The 19,502-nt window shown below is 61.5% G+C and overlaps 1 protein-coding gene across 2 annotated transcripts; it reads right to left on the bottom strand.

The window, feature by feature from the left end:
* Positions 1 to 215: 215 nt before the first annotated feature.
* ADAM11 (ADAM metallopeptidase domain 11) lies at positions 216 to 18,834 on the bottom strand. 2 transcript variants are annotated; one of them, XM_014789091.2, is made up of 26 exons: positions 18,722 to 18,834; positions 18,078 to 18,253; positions 9,833 to 9,909; positions 9,577 to 9,643; positions 8,495 to 8,580; positions 8,332 to 8,407; positions 7,861 to 7,927; positions 7,726 to 7,793; positions 7,278 to 7,352; positions 7,126 to 7,197; positions 6,764 to 6,930; positions 6,161 to 6,245; positions 5,950 to 6,040; positions 5,761 to 5,812; positions 5,157 to 5,256; positions 5,003 to 5,074; positions 4,792 to 4,884; positions 4,332 to 4,412; positions 3,733 to 3,783; positions 3,561 to 3,624; positions 3,232 to 3,331; positions 2,900 to 3,019; positions 2,640 to 2,808; positions 2,436 to 2,550; positions 2,259 to 2,349; positions 216 to 1,596 (listed from the first exon to the last, which is right to left on the bottom strand). In XM_014789091.2, exons 1-26 carry the CDS (start codon positions 18,786 to 18,788, stop codon positions 1,548 to 1,550), a joined length of 2,331 nt encoding a protein of 776 aa, XP_014644577.1. In that variant the 5' UTR covers positions 18,789 to 18,834; the 3' UTR covers positions 216 to 1,547. The 2 variants fall into 2 exon arrangements, with proteins under 2 accessions (XP_014644577.1, XP_087297407.1); XM_087441281.1 differs by lacking the exon at positions 3,733 to 3,783.
* Between the last annotated feature and the right edge of the window lie 668 nt (positions 18,835 to 19,502).

Here is a 19,502-nt window from a genome sequence, read left to right as displayed (position 1 = left end):
GCCTTGAGAACTTTTCTAGAAGCTGAGGATCGTACATGAGACCTGCCTTTTGTTACCTCCTCTTGCACATCACAGGCAGGGCCCCTAGCTCTCCAGGCACTGAGCCACCCCTGGCCTTCCTACTTGGGAGAGTCCTCCCTGGGAGGATGGCCCAGCCTGGGACCTCTAGGCGCGCCAGAAGGCATCTAAACCCTGAGTCAGCCCCAGAATCACCCTTCTTGAAAGGGGGAAGGTGCCATTTTATTTCAGGGACTGTATTTTCTAGACCCCCAAATACATGCGTCCTGGCAGGGACAGCAGGACAGTCATTTTGGAATTGAAGACAATCTGGGACGTGTGGTCGCCGTACCCAGGACCGAGGCCCTGGGCACGGAACAGGCAGCTTTGGTTTGAATCAGCACTCGGACTTCTCTCCAGGCTCAGCAGGACTGGGCGGAGGAGGCAAGCACGGACGCCTGGCCCCTGCCTGGCTTGGGGACGTCTGTGTTCAGTGAGAGGACTCTAGAGTGATCATCCCAGGGGAGGGCCCGGGGGATGGCCATGCCTCAGTTCCTCCGGGCCCACAGATGTCAAAAGATCCCCACAACTGCCCTGGCCCAGCACCCCAAGGTTACATTCATCAGTTAAGATTCAGTTAAAAAGAAATGTAGATGTCGGCCCCCTCCCCCTAAGTCCCAGAGAGCTAAGACCCTGGTCCCAACTGCCTGTTTTTGAGAGGGGCCATCCCTCTAACCCTCACCCCCCGACTTCAGCTGTGGCAATCTGTGATGATGGAAGCTACATTCACACAGGGAGAGGTGGTGTGCAAGGCCAAGCCACATGAGGTGGGGTGGGGGACCATGAAAGGCCCTCCAGGCCTGGTCCACCCTGGGGGTGTGAAGGACAGGGCCACAGCCCCCCACCCAAAGCCCTGTGGGGCCAGGACTTGAAGGGCTTGAGCCTGGAAGACATTTGCATGGTGCCTCCCTCCATGGCTGGGCAGGGGCAGCCTCGTGGTTCAGGGTGGAGACGGTGGGTGTCAGGCTTGGATGGAGGGGGGTGGCACTTAGGCCCCTCCAGACCTGGAATGGAGAGGGGGCATCAAGGGAGGATATGAGGCAGGGCCCAGAGGGATAGCCCCTGAGCCGGGCCCTGGGAGGTCAGGGCTGGGCCGTGGAGGTGGCAAGTCACAGGCTGGCCAGGGAGGGGATCTGGTAGGAGGTGAGACAGTGGTGACATGGAAGACAAAACAGATGGGACACAGAAGTAGGCTCTCTTCCCAGGGGTCAGGGGCTGCAGTGTGCACAGCTCCAGGGTCCACCTGGCCAGGGGTAGTCTGGCCATAAGCAGGGCAGGATTAAATGGACCAGGCCTGAGGAGATGGGCGGCTAGAGAAAGGGGCAAGGGCAGGCTAAGAACTTTCTTCCCAGAGTGGATTCTCCCACCCCTGTAGTGACAGCAGTGACAGCGGGGGTGGGGAATCAGCCCCCAGCTTCCCATCAACAGAATGCGAGGTGACGAATGAGATGGAGGAGACAGGGACAGCGGGAGGGATGACGTGGCCGGCGTCACACTGCCCCCTGCTGGGTCGGGTCATACCTTCCTCGGCGGATGTTTCTTCAAAAGCCAAGGAGAAAACAGGCAGAGAAAGGAAAAGGAGTCATTTGTGACTTTCCCCTTCTCTTAGGCAGGGGCCTTCTGGCTCCCAGAAGACTCCTTGCCCCAGAGATGGGCCGGGGCACCGGGGCCTGGACACTAATGACAGGCCCAGGGAGAGACACTGAGAAGACCTACTAAAGTTGGGGGCTGGGTCTGAGTCCTGACTCTGCAACTGACTCACTGTATGGCCCTGGGCCTCAGGTCCCTCCTTGCACGTTGAGGGTTAGACCAGCTCCAGGGCCCCAGACTCAGGTGCCCACAGAACATTGTAGGCTGGGTGGGACCTAGGGACAGAGGATGGAGGCCCTGTCTCAGGCAGCCCTGCTCAGCTCCCCTCTGTGGCTGCGCTGGGATGCACTGAGGCACAGTAGGGCCTCATCTTCTCACTTTTCAAGAGAAGCTAGAAATCAGGATTCTTAATGTAAACTCTCCTGGTTTTTAAATGTGAGCAACCAGTTTTTTAAAATGTTAAAACAAGACCCTCTGGGCTGGCTTGGACTGTGATATGTGAGCTCTGGTTTAGCTAACACCTCAGGAGACCCCCTTAGCTCCAACAGCCTGGGGTTCTCATAACCCCCGAGGACGCCAGGGAGTGTAGGAGGGATGCATGCGTTTCTTACTTAAATCCCCAGCCCGTGCCGCCTAGGACGATGGCTGCAACCAGGACAGCCCCGGCGATGGAGCCAATGATGATGTTGGTGCCGCTGGGACCTAGGGAGGAGGGCAGGGCTCGGTTGGCAGGCACAGGCATGGAGAACAGGAAGGAGAGCGCCCACCCCAGCCAGCTGCAGCCTCACCCTTATATCTCTCGGTCTCCCCCGTGGGCAGAGACGTGGGCAGGGGGTTGTGGATACTGCAGTCTTTGCCTGTCCAGTCTGGCTGACAGATGCACTTCCCTTCATTGCTGCAGACCTAGAGGTGGGGTGGGGCCAGCAGAGGTGAGCAGGGCCCTGTCCCCTCTTGTAAGCCCCTCCCACCATCCCTGGCCTCCAGGCACCCACCCCGTGGTGGGAGCAGATGCGGCGCTCCCCGCTGCCTGGGCAGGTGCTGAAGTTGAAGGCAGAGGCTGGCAGGCAGCGATGATCCAGGCACAGCATGTTGGGCCCGCAGGCTGTGCCGTCCTCCACATAGCTCAGGTCTGAGCCATCGGCCAGCTGCACGTGGCCACCCCTGGGGCAACAGCACAGCCAGCCTAGGCCCTTGCCCCCCACGCCATCACAGCTGCAACCTCCCCTTCCCCAGCCATGGTCCTGGCCAAAACCTGCAGTCCAGCTCCTTGCCCTGGTGGTAGAAGGTGATACTGCTGATGTCCCCTCCTAGGTCCCCCAGCCGAGGAGTTCCAGAGATGTTGACGCAGAGGAGAAAGCCACAGAGCACGTCCCTGTTGGGGCAGCATGGAGACAGTGAGACCCAAGTCTGACTTCAGACCCAACTATTGAACGTGAATCTGCCCTCTCCCACCCCTGATTTTTCACATATTCTCCCATTTGGGACTCACAGACTCATCCTAGAAGAACCTGCTGCCCCATGTCTGAAAAAACCCTCCCTAGCCCCAGCACTGGGGAGACCCAACCAGGAGGCTCGGCAACTCACTGTTTATTGCACTGGACCCAGCCTGACCCCTTGCGCCCACAGTTCCCACGCTCTGTCCCCTCCACATTCAGCTTCTCATAGCAGAAGCGATCAGCAGCCGCTGTAAGCAGATGATGCCAGGCGTCACTCCACTCAGCCCAGAACCCACCTGGGACCTCAGGCCTGCACCTACAACACTCTGGCCTGACCCCCAGTCCGGCTGGGGCCCTGAGATCCTGGGGAGCCACACATGTGGTGGAGGGCATATTCAGCCAGAAAATGCCCCCTCCCTAGCCTCTCAATTCTGGGTCCTCCAGAGTCCCCTCTCCCATCCCTAGCCAAAGACTGACCATGGCCCCAAAGGGCTTGGCATTGCCGGTCCCGGGTTTTGCAGCGACCTCCATAGCAGCGGCCCTAAGAGACAAACAGGAGACAAGGGGCTGAGACACTGAGTGATCAGAGTGGAGACAAGACAGACTGTACTGACAGGCGCCGAGGGGAGGAGCCCCCACCCCATCATACCTGTTCATGATCACAGTAGTAACCGTCCAGCTTGTGCAGGTTAGGGGGACACTGCCGAGAGAGGGGCTGGACTAAGCAGAGCAGCCCCAGGACTGAGAGCTGCGGCTGGCCCCAGGAAGGAATGAAGGGGTGCCAAATGCCCTCTATGTGGGGGCTCATGTGACAGGGTTCTTCCACATCCCGGACAAGAGGTCTGGCTTGGAACTTAGGCCAGACCAATTAGCAAGTCCCATAGGCTCTCCAGGCTCCCTGTTTCCTGCACCTACTTCACAGGCTGGGGGAACTACACACCTGGCACTAATAAGGACTTAAGAGATGTTAACTAGTATTACCCACTCTGATCCCCAGCACACGCCAGGCACTGCACCAGGCTCTGGGAACACCAGCCAGACTATAAATACTGGTTTAATAATTGAAGGAGCAAAGCCAGGAGGCATGAGGAATCCCTTTCTCAGCTGAGGAAACACGCTGATCAGCGGCGACGACGCCAGCAGCGGAGCGGAGGGGCGCGGAGAACAGTCGCCCGGCAGAGTCAAACTGATAGGGACAGGGGTTGCCTCGCCCCGGGCTCCGCAGGGCGGCCGGCCGGCCGGGCGGACCTGGCTCGAGTCCCCGGTGCAGGTCTCCGCGATGTCGCACTCGTTCACCGCCTCTCGACAGGACACGCCTCGCGGCTCGTACTGGGGAAAGGATGCGTTCCCAGGGCTCAGGCAGGAACTGCGGACCCGGCGCCCGCCTGCCCTCCCCTCGGCCCCGGCCACTCCCGCTCCAGCCCACTCAGCACCGCCCCCAGGCCCACTTACGGTTCCGCCCCGCCCACCAGGTCTCCGCAAGTGCCCCGCCCTGCTCCTCGTAGCCCCGCCTTCAACAGGCCCCGGGGCGAACGCCCTGCCCTTCTCCCTCCCCATTGGCGCTTTCTTCGCGTCAGGCCCCGCTCCTTCAGATTAGCTCGGTCCGCAGCGGCGCCTCTTCCATAAGCCCCGCCCCTTAGCAGAACTTCTGCCGCCCGGTCCCTGCAGGTCTCGCCTCCTTCGCGCTCCAGCGGCGGGTCCCCCTCACCTTGCAGCGGCGACAGCAGAGCCCGTCACTGCACATGGCGTCGTGGGTCAGGGTGCATTTCTTGCAACAGTTCCCGCCTGCGCGGCTGCACTCCTGAGGACACGGAGAGAAGGGGAGGGAGGCGGCCGAGCCCTGATCCTCCCCACCCGGGCCCTCCCTCGCGGCCACCGGCGTCCCCTGCCCCCACCTGGCGCCCGCACCAGTCACTTACTTGCACCGAGCCGCAGTCGCACTCCTCCCCCGCCTCCACGAAGCCGTTCCCGCACTCAGGCGGGTCCAGGAGCTGGACCGGCAAGGGGTGTCGGGAGTCTGGCCAGGACCCTGCCCAAGCCCCACTCCCACGTTCTCCGCCCTGGGGCTGGTACCTTGAGGGGCTTGTTGAAGAGGCAGCTCCCGCCGCCCTCCTGCAGAAACTGGTTGTACTCGTCGATGCTGCAGCGCGAGAACTTGCGGGGCAGGTAGAACCTGGGCAGGGGTAAGGGGACTGTGCCGCTGGGTCCTGGCCTGCGCACTCCTTTCCAGCCCATTCCCTTGCCCCTTCTCAAGACTGGGGATCGGGTGCGACGGGGGACTCGGTCACCATCTGGAGAAGGCTGAGGATCTACGTGCCCGGAGACTGCACGAGGATCCTCCCGCCTGCCCATCAAGCGGGAGTGGGCGGGGAACTTCGCTCCGGTCCCCTCTCCAAAACCTCAGGATCCGAGTCTGAGGCTGGAGCGCCGAGGCGAGAAGGTGCCTCCAAACAAGGCTTTGGCGGCGCCCAGTGGCCACAGTGCGCACTACAGTCTGGCCAGTTTTGGTGTCCGGCAGGGTAACTGGGACTCCATGTGCACCGTCCGCTGAAAACTGGGGTTCTTGGAATCCTGAGTGGTCTTGAGATCTGGGCCTCTTGAGGCCACCGGGTCCAGACTGCCACCCAGTGCTCCCTCTGGGACTCCCCTCGCCCAAGACCCTCCCCCAAGAACTCACCCAGTGTCCTCCATGATGCAGCCCAGCCAGTTGTCCGGACACTTGCAGTCCCCTGAGAAGTGAGCCAGGTGGATATAAAGGAGGGTGGAGGACTGCCCCCCTCCCATGGACACATTCTTCACTTCTGGAGCTTCTGGCTGTGGGTGGGTCTGGGCTGGTTGTGGGGCCACATAGGGTCTTCACTGATACCTGCTGAGCTCCGGTGTTTATTCCACATCATGCCCAGGTTCTGCCCCAGCGTCTGAGCCAGGGTCACTGCCATGGCCCCCATGTTGTCATACTTTGGGTGAGGAAGATGGAGCAAAAAGATGTCTACATCCTTCCAGAAGGCACAGGGCTCATGCCCTTCATAGCCCCTCTCCCTCCAACCCGCCCCCAGCCGTGCCCCCACACTGCTCACCTCATTCACACCCCCACCCCTGGACAGTGAGCAGATGCCCCCCACATAGGCAGCTCCACTACTGGTGCTCTGGAAGGTCCTGCCCCTGGAAGGGAGAGGGTTGTCAGAGACCCTCCCACCCACAGCTTCCCTGGCTGTGAGGGGGAGACAGGGGAGCCTCCCACACTAGAGCCCTTCCTTGGGGAGGTGAGCACTGCCCTTCATGTCAGCCTGTGTGACCTCAGGCAAACCCCTTCCCCTCTTTGGGTTCGTTTGCCCATAAGCCAAATGAGAGGTTCCTATTGGATCATCTCCAATTGCAAGGACTTTTTATCAGTTTCCCACCAGGGCACTGGCTCCCTGAGGAAGGGATGCTGGGACAGTGTGAAAGGGGAAGAGAGGTGAAGGGGGGGTGGTGGGCAGAGGAAGACCACTTGGGCTAGGGAAAAGGGGCATCAACCTAAGATGCAGGGAAAGATGCCCAGACTGTTGCAACTGGCTGGGGGCAGGAGCAAGGTGAGCCCAGTCCCAGTGCTGCAAGAGCACGTGGCACAGAGCAGGTGTTCAATAACCCTGTGTACCACAGCAACCAGCAGAGCAGGATGCATGGGGTGGGGGACTCACGAGAAGAGGTGGGTGGCATCACTGGGCTCAGGCAGGCCCTCCCGCCGGTAGACCATGAGCCGAGCCAGGGTCTCCAGGAGGTCATCCTGCACCTGGATCTTGTCCCCATCTGCCCACGTTTCCATGGCAACCAGCACGATGCGGGTATTGAGCTGCTCCTTGTACATCTTGGCATGGAGAGGAAAAGATGAGGAGGAGGCTGGAAGTGGGGGTGTGGGTGTGGGGGGACAGGGCTGGAGGAAGGCCTCAGTCTATCCCCCCAGGAAGTTGGGGGACAGAGACTGATAGTGCTCTTGAGAGCTCACCCCAAAGATGTGTGGGGTGGAGGGAGAGGGAAGGGAAGGGGAGGGAGGGCTGCTCACCACATCCGCCAGGTTCACCACAGACTTGGCAAAGTTGCTGGTGAGGACCACCGACTGTCGCATCTGCTCAAACTGGAAGAGAGGAGAGTGGGCGGAGGGCGGGGCTCCTTCCAGCCCCTCTTCCCAGAGTGGCCCCTAGCCTGGGAACTTACCAGCTGGTGGTCATTGATCACGATCAGCTCCACATACTTGGTCTCACTGTGCACTGTAGGGTGGCCCCGGCGGACCTGGAGGGTGGGTGGGCACTTGGAATCAGTCCCCTCCATGCCTGGCATCATGGCAAAGCCATGGACAGACTTGGGGAGGGGGAGCTGGACTCCCGCCAGGAACAGTGCCAGCCCCCCACTGGCGGCAGGGGGGGTCCCATGCGTCCCCGACCCTAGGACAAAGGCAGGCAGCCTCAGTTTGTCCACCATGGGGACGCGTGTCATCACCAGCGTTAGGGAATGGGGTGGGGGGCTTCCTCCCAGAGATGGTTCCCCAGCCCCCAGCCACATCAGTCTGAGCTGTCCTTTGCCCCAGCCATGAATAGGGGTGTGCTTCTGCTCTGGACCACAGCCTGAGGTCTCTGCAGCCCGAGGTCTCTGCGGGCCCCCGTACCTGCCTTTTCCTTCTCAGCCTCGGCCGGTTCGGAGGAGCAGAATGGGCAGGGGCAGTGAACAGGCAGCCTGAGGGGAGGGGGCAGGTGAGGGGGGCACAGCGGGCCCCTCCCCAGCCCCACTTTCCCTCCCTTACCTGGTTCCCTGCATCCGAGGGGGACTGGGAGGAGAGGGGTCCGGTAAATGAGGTGGGGAAGGGGTCCCTGCAATGAGGGGGAATTAGTTCTTGGGGGGCCAACCAGGCCTGCTCTGAGCCCAGTTAGGGGGACAGCTCCAGCCCTTCCCCCACCCCACCCCAGGGTGACCCAGCACTGGCCAGAGCTCCCATGTCGGATCTGATCTCCCAGATGCTCATATTCCGGGGTCAAGACCTGGGGGCGCCCTGAGAGACAGGGGCAAAGGATGCTGGAGCCCAATGGGAGGTTACTTGGGGGACAGAGGGGACATTGGAGCTGGGGACACAGGGGGAGGGAACCAGAGCTGGCGTCACTGAGGAGGGCAGTGAGGCTGAGGTTACCAAGGGAGGAGGAGGAGGCAGCCACAGCCACTGGGACGACAGCCATTGGGATGTGTGGCAGGGCCATCAAAGGGGACCTGAGGGGCTCACCTGGGGGGCTTCCCGAGGCCCGGCCATCTCTCGGGGCTCCACGACATAGGTGAAGTTCCCGTCAGAGAAGACCCCACTGCAGAGAGAGAGGCGCAGCTCCCTACCGTCCCCAGGGCCCGGGCTGGAGGCTTTTCCCGGCCACCCAGCCTCTCCCCATACTCACTGCAGCCCCTGGCAGGTGGAGAGGGCGGCAAAGGAGCGGGGATTCCCCCGGAGCTGCCCTTGGTAGTAGCAGTGGTCTCCGGCCCCCTGGAGGAGCAGCAGAGCATGAGCCGACCTGCCCCCCGCCCCAGCATGAGGGCATGAGGACTGCCGAGGGCCCCCGAAGCTGCCCTGGGTGCAGGTGGCTGCAGTCCCTGGGCACTCCAGGGGATCTGCAGCCTGGTTCTACTCTGGCTGTGCTCCTAATGTGCTGTTTCAACCTGGGCAAGTTCCTAGCCCTCTCTGGGCCTCCTTCATCTCACCTACTAAATGAGGAAGTTGGACTACATCAGTGGTTCTTAACTGTTTGCTAAAGGGATCACAGACTCCTTCGAGAAGAAGCACTAATGCTCAGAGAGCACCTACTGTGTGCTGGGCACTCTTCTAAGCAGTTAGCCCACTTAGGTGAATGCCATGGACCTCCCCAATGCGCACGCGCCATGTCACACAGTGCATTGACAGACACTGCGGCCTCCGTGGACCCCCCCTGCACACGGTCTGTGGCTGAGGAAGTGTGAGCAGCTCGTGTCCTCCTGGCCCAGCTCACGGGTCAGAGGGGAGCATCACCCACCCCTGCTTCCTGCAGAATTACTTGTGCTCCAGTTACTGAACAGGCGAGGGGGGGAGGGTGGTGGCTATTTATAGATACTCATTCATCTTTGCTCAGGCCCCTGGGCCTCCAGGGCTGGGAGGTATCGCAGGAAGCCAGGAATCCCCAGGGCCTTGGTGCTGAGCAAGAGGGGCATTTCCCCAACTGCCCCCTCCCAGAAGAGTCAACAGGAGCATGAGGGTCCTCGAATGCCTCCAGGCCAGGCAGAGAGGCTGGCTGGGAGTCAGACCTCTGGAGCTGGGCCAGGGGAGCTCAGGGCTCCACCCCATTCGACATGCCACCCTGACTCCCACCCTTGGAGCCTCCAAGGTGGGGAGAGATGGAGGGTCCCGAGGGGCCAGGCTCATCCCGAGTGTAGAATATACCCCAGACCCCCTCTCCACCGGCCACCTGTCTCCCCATTCCACATCCCCTGTCCCCTTCCAAAGGCTCACGGTGCTGTGCCGGGTTGTCCCCTCCCGGCTGAAATGGCGCTCCACGTACTGCGAGGAGAGGAGGTGACTGAAACAGAGTGGGCAGGAGGTAGGAAGGGGTCATTGGTGGGGCTAGGTCAGGCTTGGGGCCCACCCCAGCTCAGATCCGGGTTCCCTGCCCGGGTCCAGCCCCCACCCACCCTCAACCAGCCAAGTCCAGGCCATGCCCTGCCCACCCGCCTGCTGCCCTTCCTCCCAGGCCCAAGACCACACTCACTGGTTCAGCTCCAGGTCCAGAGTGAAGTTTGAGTTGAAGGCTGGGATGACGAAACTCACCTGGGCCAGGTGAACAGGCTGGGGGTGGGGAGGGCAAAGGGGGAGTCAACCTTGGGAGGACTGAAGGTGGGAATAGGGGAATCAGGGAAACCCCTGGGAAGGGGACGGCCCAGCCCAGCAGCTGCAGGGACCACTGATTTGGGGGGAAGATGCTCTGTACAAGTTCATCTTCCTCCAAGAACCTGTTCCTTTCCTGGGGGAAGGGGCAGGAGTGCACATCCCTGGGCACAGCCCACCCTGCCCTCTGGGCACGGGCACAGCGAGCAGCGTAGGGGGAGGTGCCAGCCCATCCTCCCTGTGCAGGCACCTCCCTGAGACAGCAGGGATGGAGAGGGGCAGCTCGAGCCGTGCACTGCTGCAGGCCAGGCCCTCCCTGCCTCCCAATCCCCTACCCTCAGGTAGACTAAAGGGAGGCCCCCAGAAGTATCATGGGAAAGGGGCAAAGAGGAGATGGGGGGCAGTGTGACCCCCGGGCCCTGCTGAAGCCAGCCCCTCCCTTCCTGTGCCTCTGTCCTGGCTCCGGCCTCCATTTATGGAGGAGGCCTCGGACTCTGCAGACGGGTGGAGTGGGTTAGAATTGATCGTGGGGCCCTGGAAGCTGGGGTGATGGGCAGATGCCATCCTGTCAGGAGGGAAGAACTTGGCTCCTTACCCCCAAGTCCATCGCCCTCACCTCGCCCAAAGCAGCTCATCTTTAATATTTCAATCCCCTGGTTAATTTTTAAACACTGAAGTTTTCCTGATAAATTTTTTAGAGGGGCCTTTGCAGTGGGGCTGGGAGGCTCCAGGTTGTCATGGCAACATACCAGGCCGGAGCAAGGTGGCTGCCCTCCCAGGCCTGGGCACCCAACTACTGCGGGGAGTGGGGACTCCAGACCTGAAGCTAGCAAGCCCAGAGGGAAGCAACCCCAAGAGAAGAAGGGGCAGGAGAGTCTGGGCAGGGAGGAGTCAGCCTTCTCAGCTCCCACGTGCCCACCCCAAGCCTCAGGTCTTACAAAAGATCTGAAGCAGAAGGGCCTGAGAGGAGTGCAGCCTTCTTCCCACCCCCATCCATTTAAGAAGCCTGAAATCCAGACCCCCAGATGAGGGTCCCACCGCGGGGCTGTGCAGATGTGAGGTTTTGTTTGCTGCCTTCTTTTTGGGGGAGCAGGTTGCAGGATCCCCGATGTCGCGAAATCCCTATCCTGGTGCTGATCGGTGTCCTCACGAGCCCCCTAGGTTCCCAATTCTTACTGAGTGCTTAGTATGATCCAGGCACTGTTCTACATACTTTACAAGTACGATCATATCTGATCTTCACAACAACCCAATGGGATAGATGTCTCTGTTATCCTCACCTGACAGGTGGGGAAACTGAGGCACAGAGAGGCTAACTAACTTGCCCAAGGTCACACAGCTAAGACACGGAGCTGGGATTCAAGCCTAGGGAATCAGCTTCCAGAGCCTTCTCCCTGAAAAGGTGAGGTAAGATGGACATGGCCCCGTGTCCATGAGAGGCCCGGGGAGAGGCGGTGAGGCAGGTGAAGGGCCAGGGCCTGGGTAGGCAGCCTGCTGAGCCCGAAGGACACTGACTCACCCCCTCCCAGGCTGACTGAGGCTCCAAGCTCTGTCCTGAGCCCCTAGAGCATCGATCAGACTCAAAATAGAAAGTCAAGGACAAGGAGTCACTGCTTCTCCCCCATCTTGGCCTGGACCATCTCTGCTTTCCCCCTGCCCCTAGGCCTGGATTACCTCTACCCCCACCATTCCCCTTGGCCTCAACCATCCCTACCCTCCCTCTCCACTCATGGGCTTGGACTTTCTCTGCCTTCCCCACCCATCCTGCCTGGACCACCTTGGCCCTCCCCTGCCCTCAGGTCTGTTTCTGCTTGTTCTTCCTGCACCCCCGCCCCCAACCCCTGACAAGCCCCTATCCCTGGCCTTACACTGGCCACCCAGAGGAGCAGCCTGTCCAGTCCCCTTGCCCTGATTCCACTCTCTCAGGCTGTGCAGGCTCAGGGATGATCCAGCAACCTCTCTGAGCCTCAGATTTCCCCACTAAAAATGGTAAGATGAGCCCAGATGCAAGGCTGTGAGGTTGGCTTGTGTGGTGGAGGTCGTCCTGGGCCTGGAGGATTCTGGCAGTCGGCCCTCACACTTGCAGAATCTCCCTCACTCTGGAAGTCAGAGAGCTAACCCATCTGGCCTCCCCCCTTTCTGTGTGGACCAAGCTGACCCCTGGTCTGGGGAAAGCCTGCACTCATGGGGGAGCAGACACCAGGTCCTCTTTGTCCCCCACCACTTCTGCAGCCTGCCACGGCCTCATCGCCTTCCCGACCTGCTAAGGCCTGACTGTGGGGCTGCGCTGCCCTCTGCCCCAGCAGGACACAGGGCCCAGGCCAGTTAAGACCTGTGCAGGGCAGCTGCTGGCACTGGGGGCTGGCCCCACAGAGGGCAGGCCAGGACGGGTGGGGAGCCACCGCAGGGGCTGGGAGGAAAAGGAGGGAACTGGAGAGCCGGGCAGGTTTGCCTGGCCTGGCCCGAGAGGGGGACTCAGGGGGACACCCCTTGTCTGAAGGGTGAGAAAGATCAGGCAAACCCACCTCAGTTCCCAGGACCTCTGCACCCCAGGCACTTGGGGAGGGGCTCCTGCTGCACCAGAGTCCTAAGACTCCTCAGCCAAGCTTTAGGTCCGTGTCCTATCAAAGCCAAATTCCTCCTTGCCTGGCCTGCCTGCCTCCTGCCCCTGACCTGCCCCTGACCTCTCCCATCATCCCTCAGGCCCTCCCTCGGGAGCCCCTTCTGGCCCTGCTGCCTTCCCTCCTCTGCACCCAGCTCAGCGCTGCTGGTGACCGGCTGGCCAAGCCTCGACCCTGTGCCCTGCTCTTGCCTCTTGCTCCCTGGCCATCGGGCTCTCACGTGCTCCAGCTCATTTGATCTCAACCTGCCCAGGCCATCTGGTGTTCATTTTACAAATGCGAGGCCGAGGCTCACGGAGAGATACTTGGAGGTGACTGGCCCAGGGCCACGCTGGGGAGGTACAGGGTCAGGTCTCACCCTCAGGCTGGAGTCTGTGTCTCCTATGGCAGCTGTGGCCACCTGGCTGGGGTGACCCTGCCCTGAGGCCTCCCTGTCGCCGGCCCGTCCACTCCCTAGGCACCTGCTTCAGGTGCCTCTCTGCCCCTTGTCAGGCCCAGCCAGATATGGGGTGCAGAGGGAAGGAAGCAAAGACCCCCAGAAGCCCCGGGAATAACAAATACAGATGCCAGGCCTCCACCACAGACCTACAGAATCAGTCTTGAGAAGGGGGAGACTAAAGACCCATAAGGTTCCCAAGCACCCCAGAAAATTTGAACATCCAGACACTGCCCCTCAGACAGTCACCCTGAATCCGTCCTCCTGAACCTCCCTCTCCTCCCATGACCTTCTCCTCCTCGCCCTCGTCTGCAAAGCCTGCACCCGCCAACCCACGCAGGGCCGTGGCCCCCCTCACTCCTGGGCCTCTAGGCACATGGTTGTTGACATCAATGTTTTTGGTTGCTGATTCAGCTTTTCACATGGGCGACCTCTGGTCCCCTGGAGCACGGGCTATGCCGGCCTTTTCCCTGCCCAGGGGCTCCACACTCCTCTTGAATGGGAAGGCATCAGAAGGCCTGAGTGAGCTGCTTAACCTCTCTGAGCCTCAGTTTCCCATTGATAAAATGGGGTTGTTGTGAGGATTAAATGAAAGCCCTTTTTACCGTGTTGTTATCATAGGATTAATAATAATAATAATCAATGAAGAAGGAAGTGTAATTGGTCCAGTTGAACAGGACTTTGAGGAACTGGATAAACCGCATGGGCTGGAGGGCAGCAGATGAGCAGAAGCCAGAGAGGCAGGGACCACCGGGGAGAAATCCCCTCCCCCAGCAGCTGACTCGCCACCATGGCCCCCCAGATGTGCCGAGCCTCCACTTAGCAGGGCGGCGGGAGTCCCAGAGAGTGAGAACACTTGGACCAATTTCCAATAATGGGATTTGACCTAAATTTTTGAGGATCGAGTCACTTCCTACAGGTCATTAGTTCCTCTGGGGACAGACTCTGGGCAGCTGGGTCCCTCTAGGCAGCCAGCAGGGGTGCTCAGGAGAGGCCAAGCCCTCAGGCCAGAGTCTGGCTGGGGAGGACTCGAGACTCCTCTCCACCTGTACCCCACCCCCCGGCCCCGAGCCGGACAGGTAACCCCCAAGCGCCCTGGTTCCTGTTTCTGACACCCAGCCCTCACGCCAGCACAAGCTGCCCAGCGCCCCGCCCTGCATAGGGAGGGCAGGCTCACAGATGCTGAACATCTGCTCCTGCCAGATCGAGGCAGGACACCTGATACACATCATCTCCTCTAATCCGAGCGACAGCCCGGGCGAGTGAAAACCGCCATCACCCCCATTCTACGGATGAGGAAGGTGGGGTTTGGAGTGCTGTAGTGGCTCACCCCAGTCACTTAGTCAGAAGCAGGGGAACCAGGCCCCACTGAGGCTGTCTCGCCCGGAAGCCACAGAGTGTAACCTTTCAGACCCAGGTTTAGCCCCCTGCGTGACCTCTCCCTCTGCCCAGCCTCACGGCGGGCTCAGTCCAGGGCACTCCCAGAGCAAGCCAAGCCTAGCACAAACCCAGCCCTGGCTTCCAGCCCCTCCCAGGAACCCTCCTACCTCCGATCCCGGGACAGAGCTGTGACCTTGGCTACAGAGACCACAGTGTGGCCTCGGCCCTGGTGGGGTTCTAGGGCTCCAGGCACAGACCCTGTGGCTCCCTGCCCGTGACTGCCATCTTGCCAGGGCTGGGGACTGACTGAGCCTTACCCAATTGTCCCCCACCCTTCTGCTGCAAGACACTGCAGCACAGGCTTCTGGGGTGGCATTTTCAGTAAATGCTGGTCTGGGCAGCCCTCACAGGACCTCAGCCCACTGACTGAAGTCCCCTCCCCCAGCTAGCTCAGATGAGGGTCTGTGTCCTGGGCCCAGGACCCTCCTCCATCCGCCCACCCTATTCACTTACCCACATCCTGCTCCCTCCTTGGTTCCGAAGGAGTCTGGGTTTCGCCAAGGGCAGGCATGACCCACACAGCAGCTTTGTGTGGATTAGGAAAAGGGTCCCTCAGAACACACGCAGCCTCGTGAGCCCACCAATTTCATTCAGCCACTTGCCCGGGCACCCTTGTGCAGTGAACAACCAGCCCAACTGTACACTGTGGCCCTGCTTGTTCTTTTGCCTCACCCCTCAGCTGCAGGCTCCCTGTGACCACAAGTTTCTGCACTTCCAGAAGCTCCCCCACCTCTCTGGGCCCTTAGGCCCAGCATGCTTCCAAGCTGGAGAGAGGTGAGGTGTTGAGAGCAGTGGCAAAGGGGGCAAAGGGTCCCCGGGCCCCTCTTCACTATACCCTTGAGCAAGAGGCAGGCAGTGCACTGGTTAAGAGTGCTGCTCTGGGTATCAATCTTGACTCTGCTACTTAAGTGCTGTGTGACCTGGGGTAGTGACTTCACCTCTCTGTGCCTGTTTCCTCATCTGTAAAATGGGAATCACAACAGCCCCACTTGCTGGAGTTGTGATGAGCATGAAATAAATTAATACACGTAAGGGCAGAACAGTGCCTGCCCCAGTAAGGGCCCAGTAGATTGTAATTTCTCTAGCTTCTAATTCCTGGCCACCTTCCCTCTCTCCTGTCCTCCCCTCACAAACGCGAGGAGTCCTTGGCTCACAATGCCCTTTCCCATTCCACCTCCTGGGTGAGTGAGGCTGAGATTAATGTTAGCATCATCCTGATGTTAGGGACCAGGAAGCTGGCGCTCAGAGAGGTGATGTGACCAGCCCCAGGCCAAAGCAGGTTAACACCTAAGGCCTCGCCATCCCAGCTCCATCAGCCAGCATGTGCCCCAGACTCGCCACATGACCCACAGCAGATGGAGACCTCGCTGTTGACCCAAGACCTCGGTTGGCCTGAGATCCCAGTGTAGTAACTTCAGAGCCCCACAGCGCCACCGGGGCGGGGCACTTCCTGTCCGGATGATGCACTGGCTCTGCCATCACCCCCGAGGTGCCGAGGCCAGACGTGCCCCAGGGAGAAGTGCCAGGTGGGAGACAGAGGGTTGCAATGTCTCCTTCCAGTTGCGGGGCAATATTCTGGACATGTCTTTTTGTCTCCCTTGGCCTTCTTCCACCTTGCGCCTGGTGGGGTTGGCGGGTGCCCCCTGTGCCCAAACCCAGAGAGTCCCTGGAGGCAGAATGGCTGGTCTCAGAGAAAATGACTCCACTGCTTAAGATCTGATTGACTTTGGGCAAGTTACTCAACCTCTCTGAGCCTCAGTTTGCTCATCTGCAAAACGGGCAGACAAAAGTTACCTGCCTTACAGAGTTGCGAGAATTCCACCTCAGGGGAAACCGAGGACAGACAAGGCAGGGCCATTAGTAAGTCCCCTGGGGAGGCTGCAGTGAGGTCCCTGAGAAGGCGCAGTCCCAGAGAGACCCCCACTGGAGGTGACCACTGCCTCACAGACCCACAGAAGCCTCCACTCCCACACCTGCCCCCTCGGGCACACTCCCAGGGTCACTCACACACACATATCCCATGCACTTACTCAGGACTCAGACTCCTCCATCCCTGCACGCCCAACCCTGCACCCATGCCAGTCCAACTGCACCCATCCTGGTCTCCCACACAGGCACAGCGCCACCACACCTCAGAACCCTCCCTTCTCTTCGGGAAGGACTAAGCTGAAGAAGCACCCTGCTTTTCACCCCTAGGCGGCCCCCATGCTTTCCCTCATCTCTGTCCTCTGACCCCACCATGGCATTGCCCCGTCCTCCAATCTGGACATCCCCTAACGCACCAGCCAGGAGTCCCTGCAGTCAGGCTGGCAGTCACCTTCCAGCCAACACAGCCTTGGGGTGCACAGTTCACAGGTGAGGGGGACACCAGGGAAGAAAGTGGGACTAAGGGCCGAACCCTGCTAGGACACCCCATCCCTGGCCCTGGGATCATCCCTACTGCCCACCTACCACGTCCCAGGGAGCCTGGGCAGGTGCTGAAGGCAGCTCCACCCACCTCCCTCCCACCCACCTCCCCCACACCCCACGCCAACCCCCACCCAGGCCTGCCTGCTGGGGACCATTAACCACCCCCTCCCCCCTCCACACTGCCCTGAGTGATGGTCCATCTATTATGCATGCTGCCTTCCTGCTCCATTCCATTTCCCGAGTATCCCCCTCCTGCACCCCCCACAGCCCCCTCCACCCGCCTAAGGGCTTTTAACCAAGTACATTAGGCAGGGCCAGATGCCAGTCTGACAGATGTCCGTAATGTTAGCCTCCGTTTCCCTCCTTCCTCCCTCTGCACAGCCCAATTTACCTCCCACCACTCCCAGCTGCCAAAACTTCCCAGACCTCGGTGGTACCCCTCCTCATAGTCTCTCCTCTACACCTCCTATTTCTGCCAGGCCTTCGCCATCCCGCCGTCCGCCGCCCCCACTGGCCTGGCTAACTTTCAGCTTCCAGCTCCTGGAGAGCCGAGGCGTGCTGAATGAATATTCCATCTGGGTGATTATTATTCACATGATATTAATTAATTATTAATTGCAATTAATCTCCTTCATTCCTAAGCTTCCTCTGGGAGGCAGGAGGGGCCTGGCAGCTGACAGGGACAGGAGGCGGGTGGAGCTGGCATTTGTGGGTGAGCTTGGGGCTTTGAACCTTTTTCCAAGGCCCCACCCACAGCAAGGACAGGAAGGAGAACAAGCCTATCAGTGTACAGGGGGAAACTGAGGCAGGAGCAAGCACTAAGCTGTTCCAAAAAAGCCCACTGAAGGTGGCTGTGGCGAGAACCGGGAGCCCTAATCCCTGACTGGCTCTTAGCTGCTTCTCCCTGCCCCCCCCCTTCCCTACCCAAGCCCCTTTGAGTAGAACCAGTTGCTTTGGCAGGAGAGGAGTGGGGGCTGGCGGAAGGCTGACCATGGCTGGACTGAGCCCTGGGCATTCGGGTCCGCTGAGGGCAGGGGATCCCTATGATGATGGGAGGGGGTCTGGAGCAGGGCAGGTGGGTGCTCCCACCAGCAGGCTCCAGCACGCACTTGGTGGCCCACTGTGCAGAAGGGGAAGCTGCAGGAGCCAGCTGCTGGGGAGCCGCCTCCCTTGGGCTCTAGGGTCTGCTCCAGCCCCCTGGCCTCATCCCCAGACCCACTCACCGGGCCACCTGGTGGCTCCTGGCGGACCCTGGTGTCCAACTGCTGCTTTCGGACCTCTCCCCCAGAGCTCTTCCCCACCAGACGGCTGGGTTCTGTGACCTCCGGGGCTTCCAGGACTCCCAAGTGGGGTGAGACCCGCCAGCGCAGAGCTCCGGCAGGTCCCCGGATCCCAAGACCTGGGGAGGCAAGGCCACAGCTGAAGGCAGATGCCCATCGTGGGGAAAGAGACTTGGGAATGGGGTGGGCACACCCCATCCCCCACTCTGGCGTGGCCCTTGGAGGGGATCCTGGAGGGATCTGGGTGGGAGGATCTGCTTTCCTGCAGAGGGAAGAGCCCGATGGGGAGGGGACCAGGAGCTTCACTCCTGCCCTATCGTCACGACTGCCACCCCCCCCCCCCCAAAGCTGCAGAGACCTGCAGAGTCTGCGGGCCGGCGGCAGGGGAACGGCCGCGGTGGGGAGGGCCAGATGGGGACAGGTGGGTGCACGCACCCTCCCTCCTCCCGCGTCCCCCACCTCCCGCATTCTGGACTGGCTGTCACCCCAAGCACTGCAGGAAAATGTGGCTGCAGCAGACACCGCCGCAAAGCCCGGGGCGGGGGCAGGGACGGGGCGCCGGGCCGGGCCGGGCGAGGGTCACTCACCGGGCGGGGAGAGCAGCGGCAGCAGCAGCAGCAGCGCCGCGAACGCCCAGCGCCGCAGCCGCCTCATGGCTCATAATCCTCCGGGTCCGGGGGCTGCGGCGGCGCGGGCGGCGGCGGCGGCGGGGGAGGCGCCGCTGCGGGAGCCGCGGGCGGGGGCGCCGGCCGCGGGGCGCGGGGCGCGGGGCGCGGGGCGGCGGCGGCGGGGAGGGCGCCCGGCTCAGCGCGCTCCGGCCGCGGCCATCCCGGCGGGGCGGCGGGCCAGGTTAAGAGCCGAGCGGCGAGCACGTGAGCCAAGGGACCGCCCCCGGCCCCCGCGGGCCCCCCCCAGCCAGCCGGGCCGGGGCTGCCGCGACGGGAGGACAAAAGAGGCGCCGCCCCGGGCCCGCCTTCCCGCAGCGCCTCGGCCCCCATGGCAGGTGCAGGCGGGCGCCCCCGGTCCCCATCTCGCGGCCCCCTCCTCGGCCACCCTTGGCTCGGGGAGCTCCGAGGACCCGTCGGTTTGTACGGGGAGGGAGGCAGGGTACAGAGGGACCCCGGGGCTCTGACCCGGTGACCGCCAGTCTGGCGACCCGCGCAGTCGAGGTGCTGGGACGTGGCTGCCCGGCCCGGAGTCGCCCCTCGAGCGTGTACGCAGGAGGGGGCTGCCGCGGACTCAGCCCCGAGCGCCCGGGTCGGCCGAAGGCTATCGGAGCCAGGGAGGCTGGGGGGCCAGGGACGAAACGAGCGGCACAGGCTCCTTTGGCTCCGCGCCTCTGGGATCTCTCGCCCACCCGCGGCGGAG

The sequence above is a fragment of the Ceratotherium simum genome, chromosome 16 (genome assembly GCF_057802395.1).
Source record: "Ceratotherium simum simum isolate JZ-2026a chromosome 16, ASM5780239v1, whole genome shotgun sequence".
Classification (NCBI taxonomy): Eukaryota; Metazoa; Chordata; class Mammalia; order Perissodactyla; family Rhinocerotidae; genus Ceratotherium; species Ceratotherium simum.
Note: the sequence above shows the minus strand (reverse complement) of the source record. Positions and strands in the feature narration are given on the sequence as shown.

What these genes read in the sequence shown, in the direction of transcription:
- ADAM11 (XM_014789091.2), bottom strand. Translation starts at nt 18,788, where the DNA reads ATGAGGCGGCTGCGGCGCTGGGCGTTCGCGGCGCTGCTGCTGCTGCTG. An exon ending in CTGGACCTGGAGCTGAACCA is followed by an intron (nt 9,644 to 9,832) that starts GTGAGTGTGGTC and finishes ACTCTGTTTCAG; the next exon opens with TCACCTCCTCTCCTCGCAGT. An exon ending in GATGCCACCCACCTCTTCTC is followed by an intron (nt 6,246 to 6,763) that starts GTGAGTCCCCCA and finishes TCTCCCTTCCAG; the next exon opens with GGGCAGGACCTTCCAGAGCA.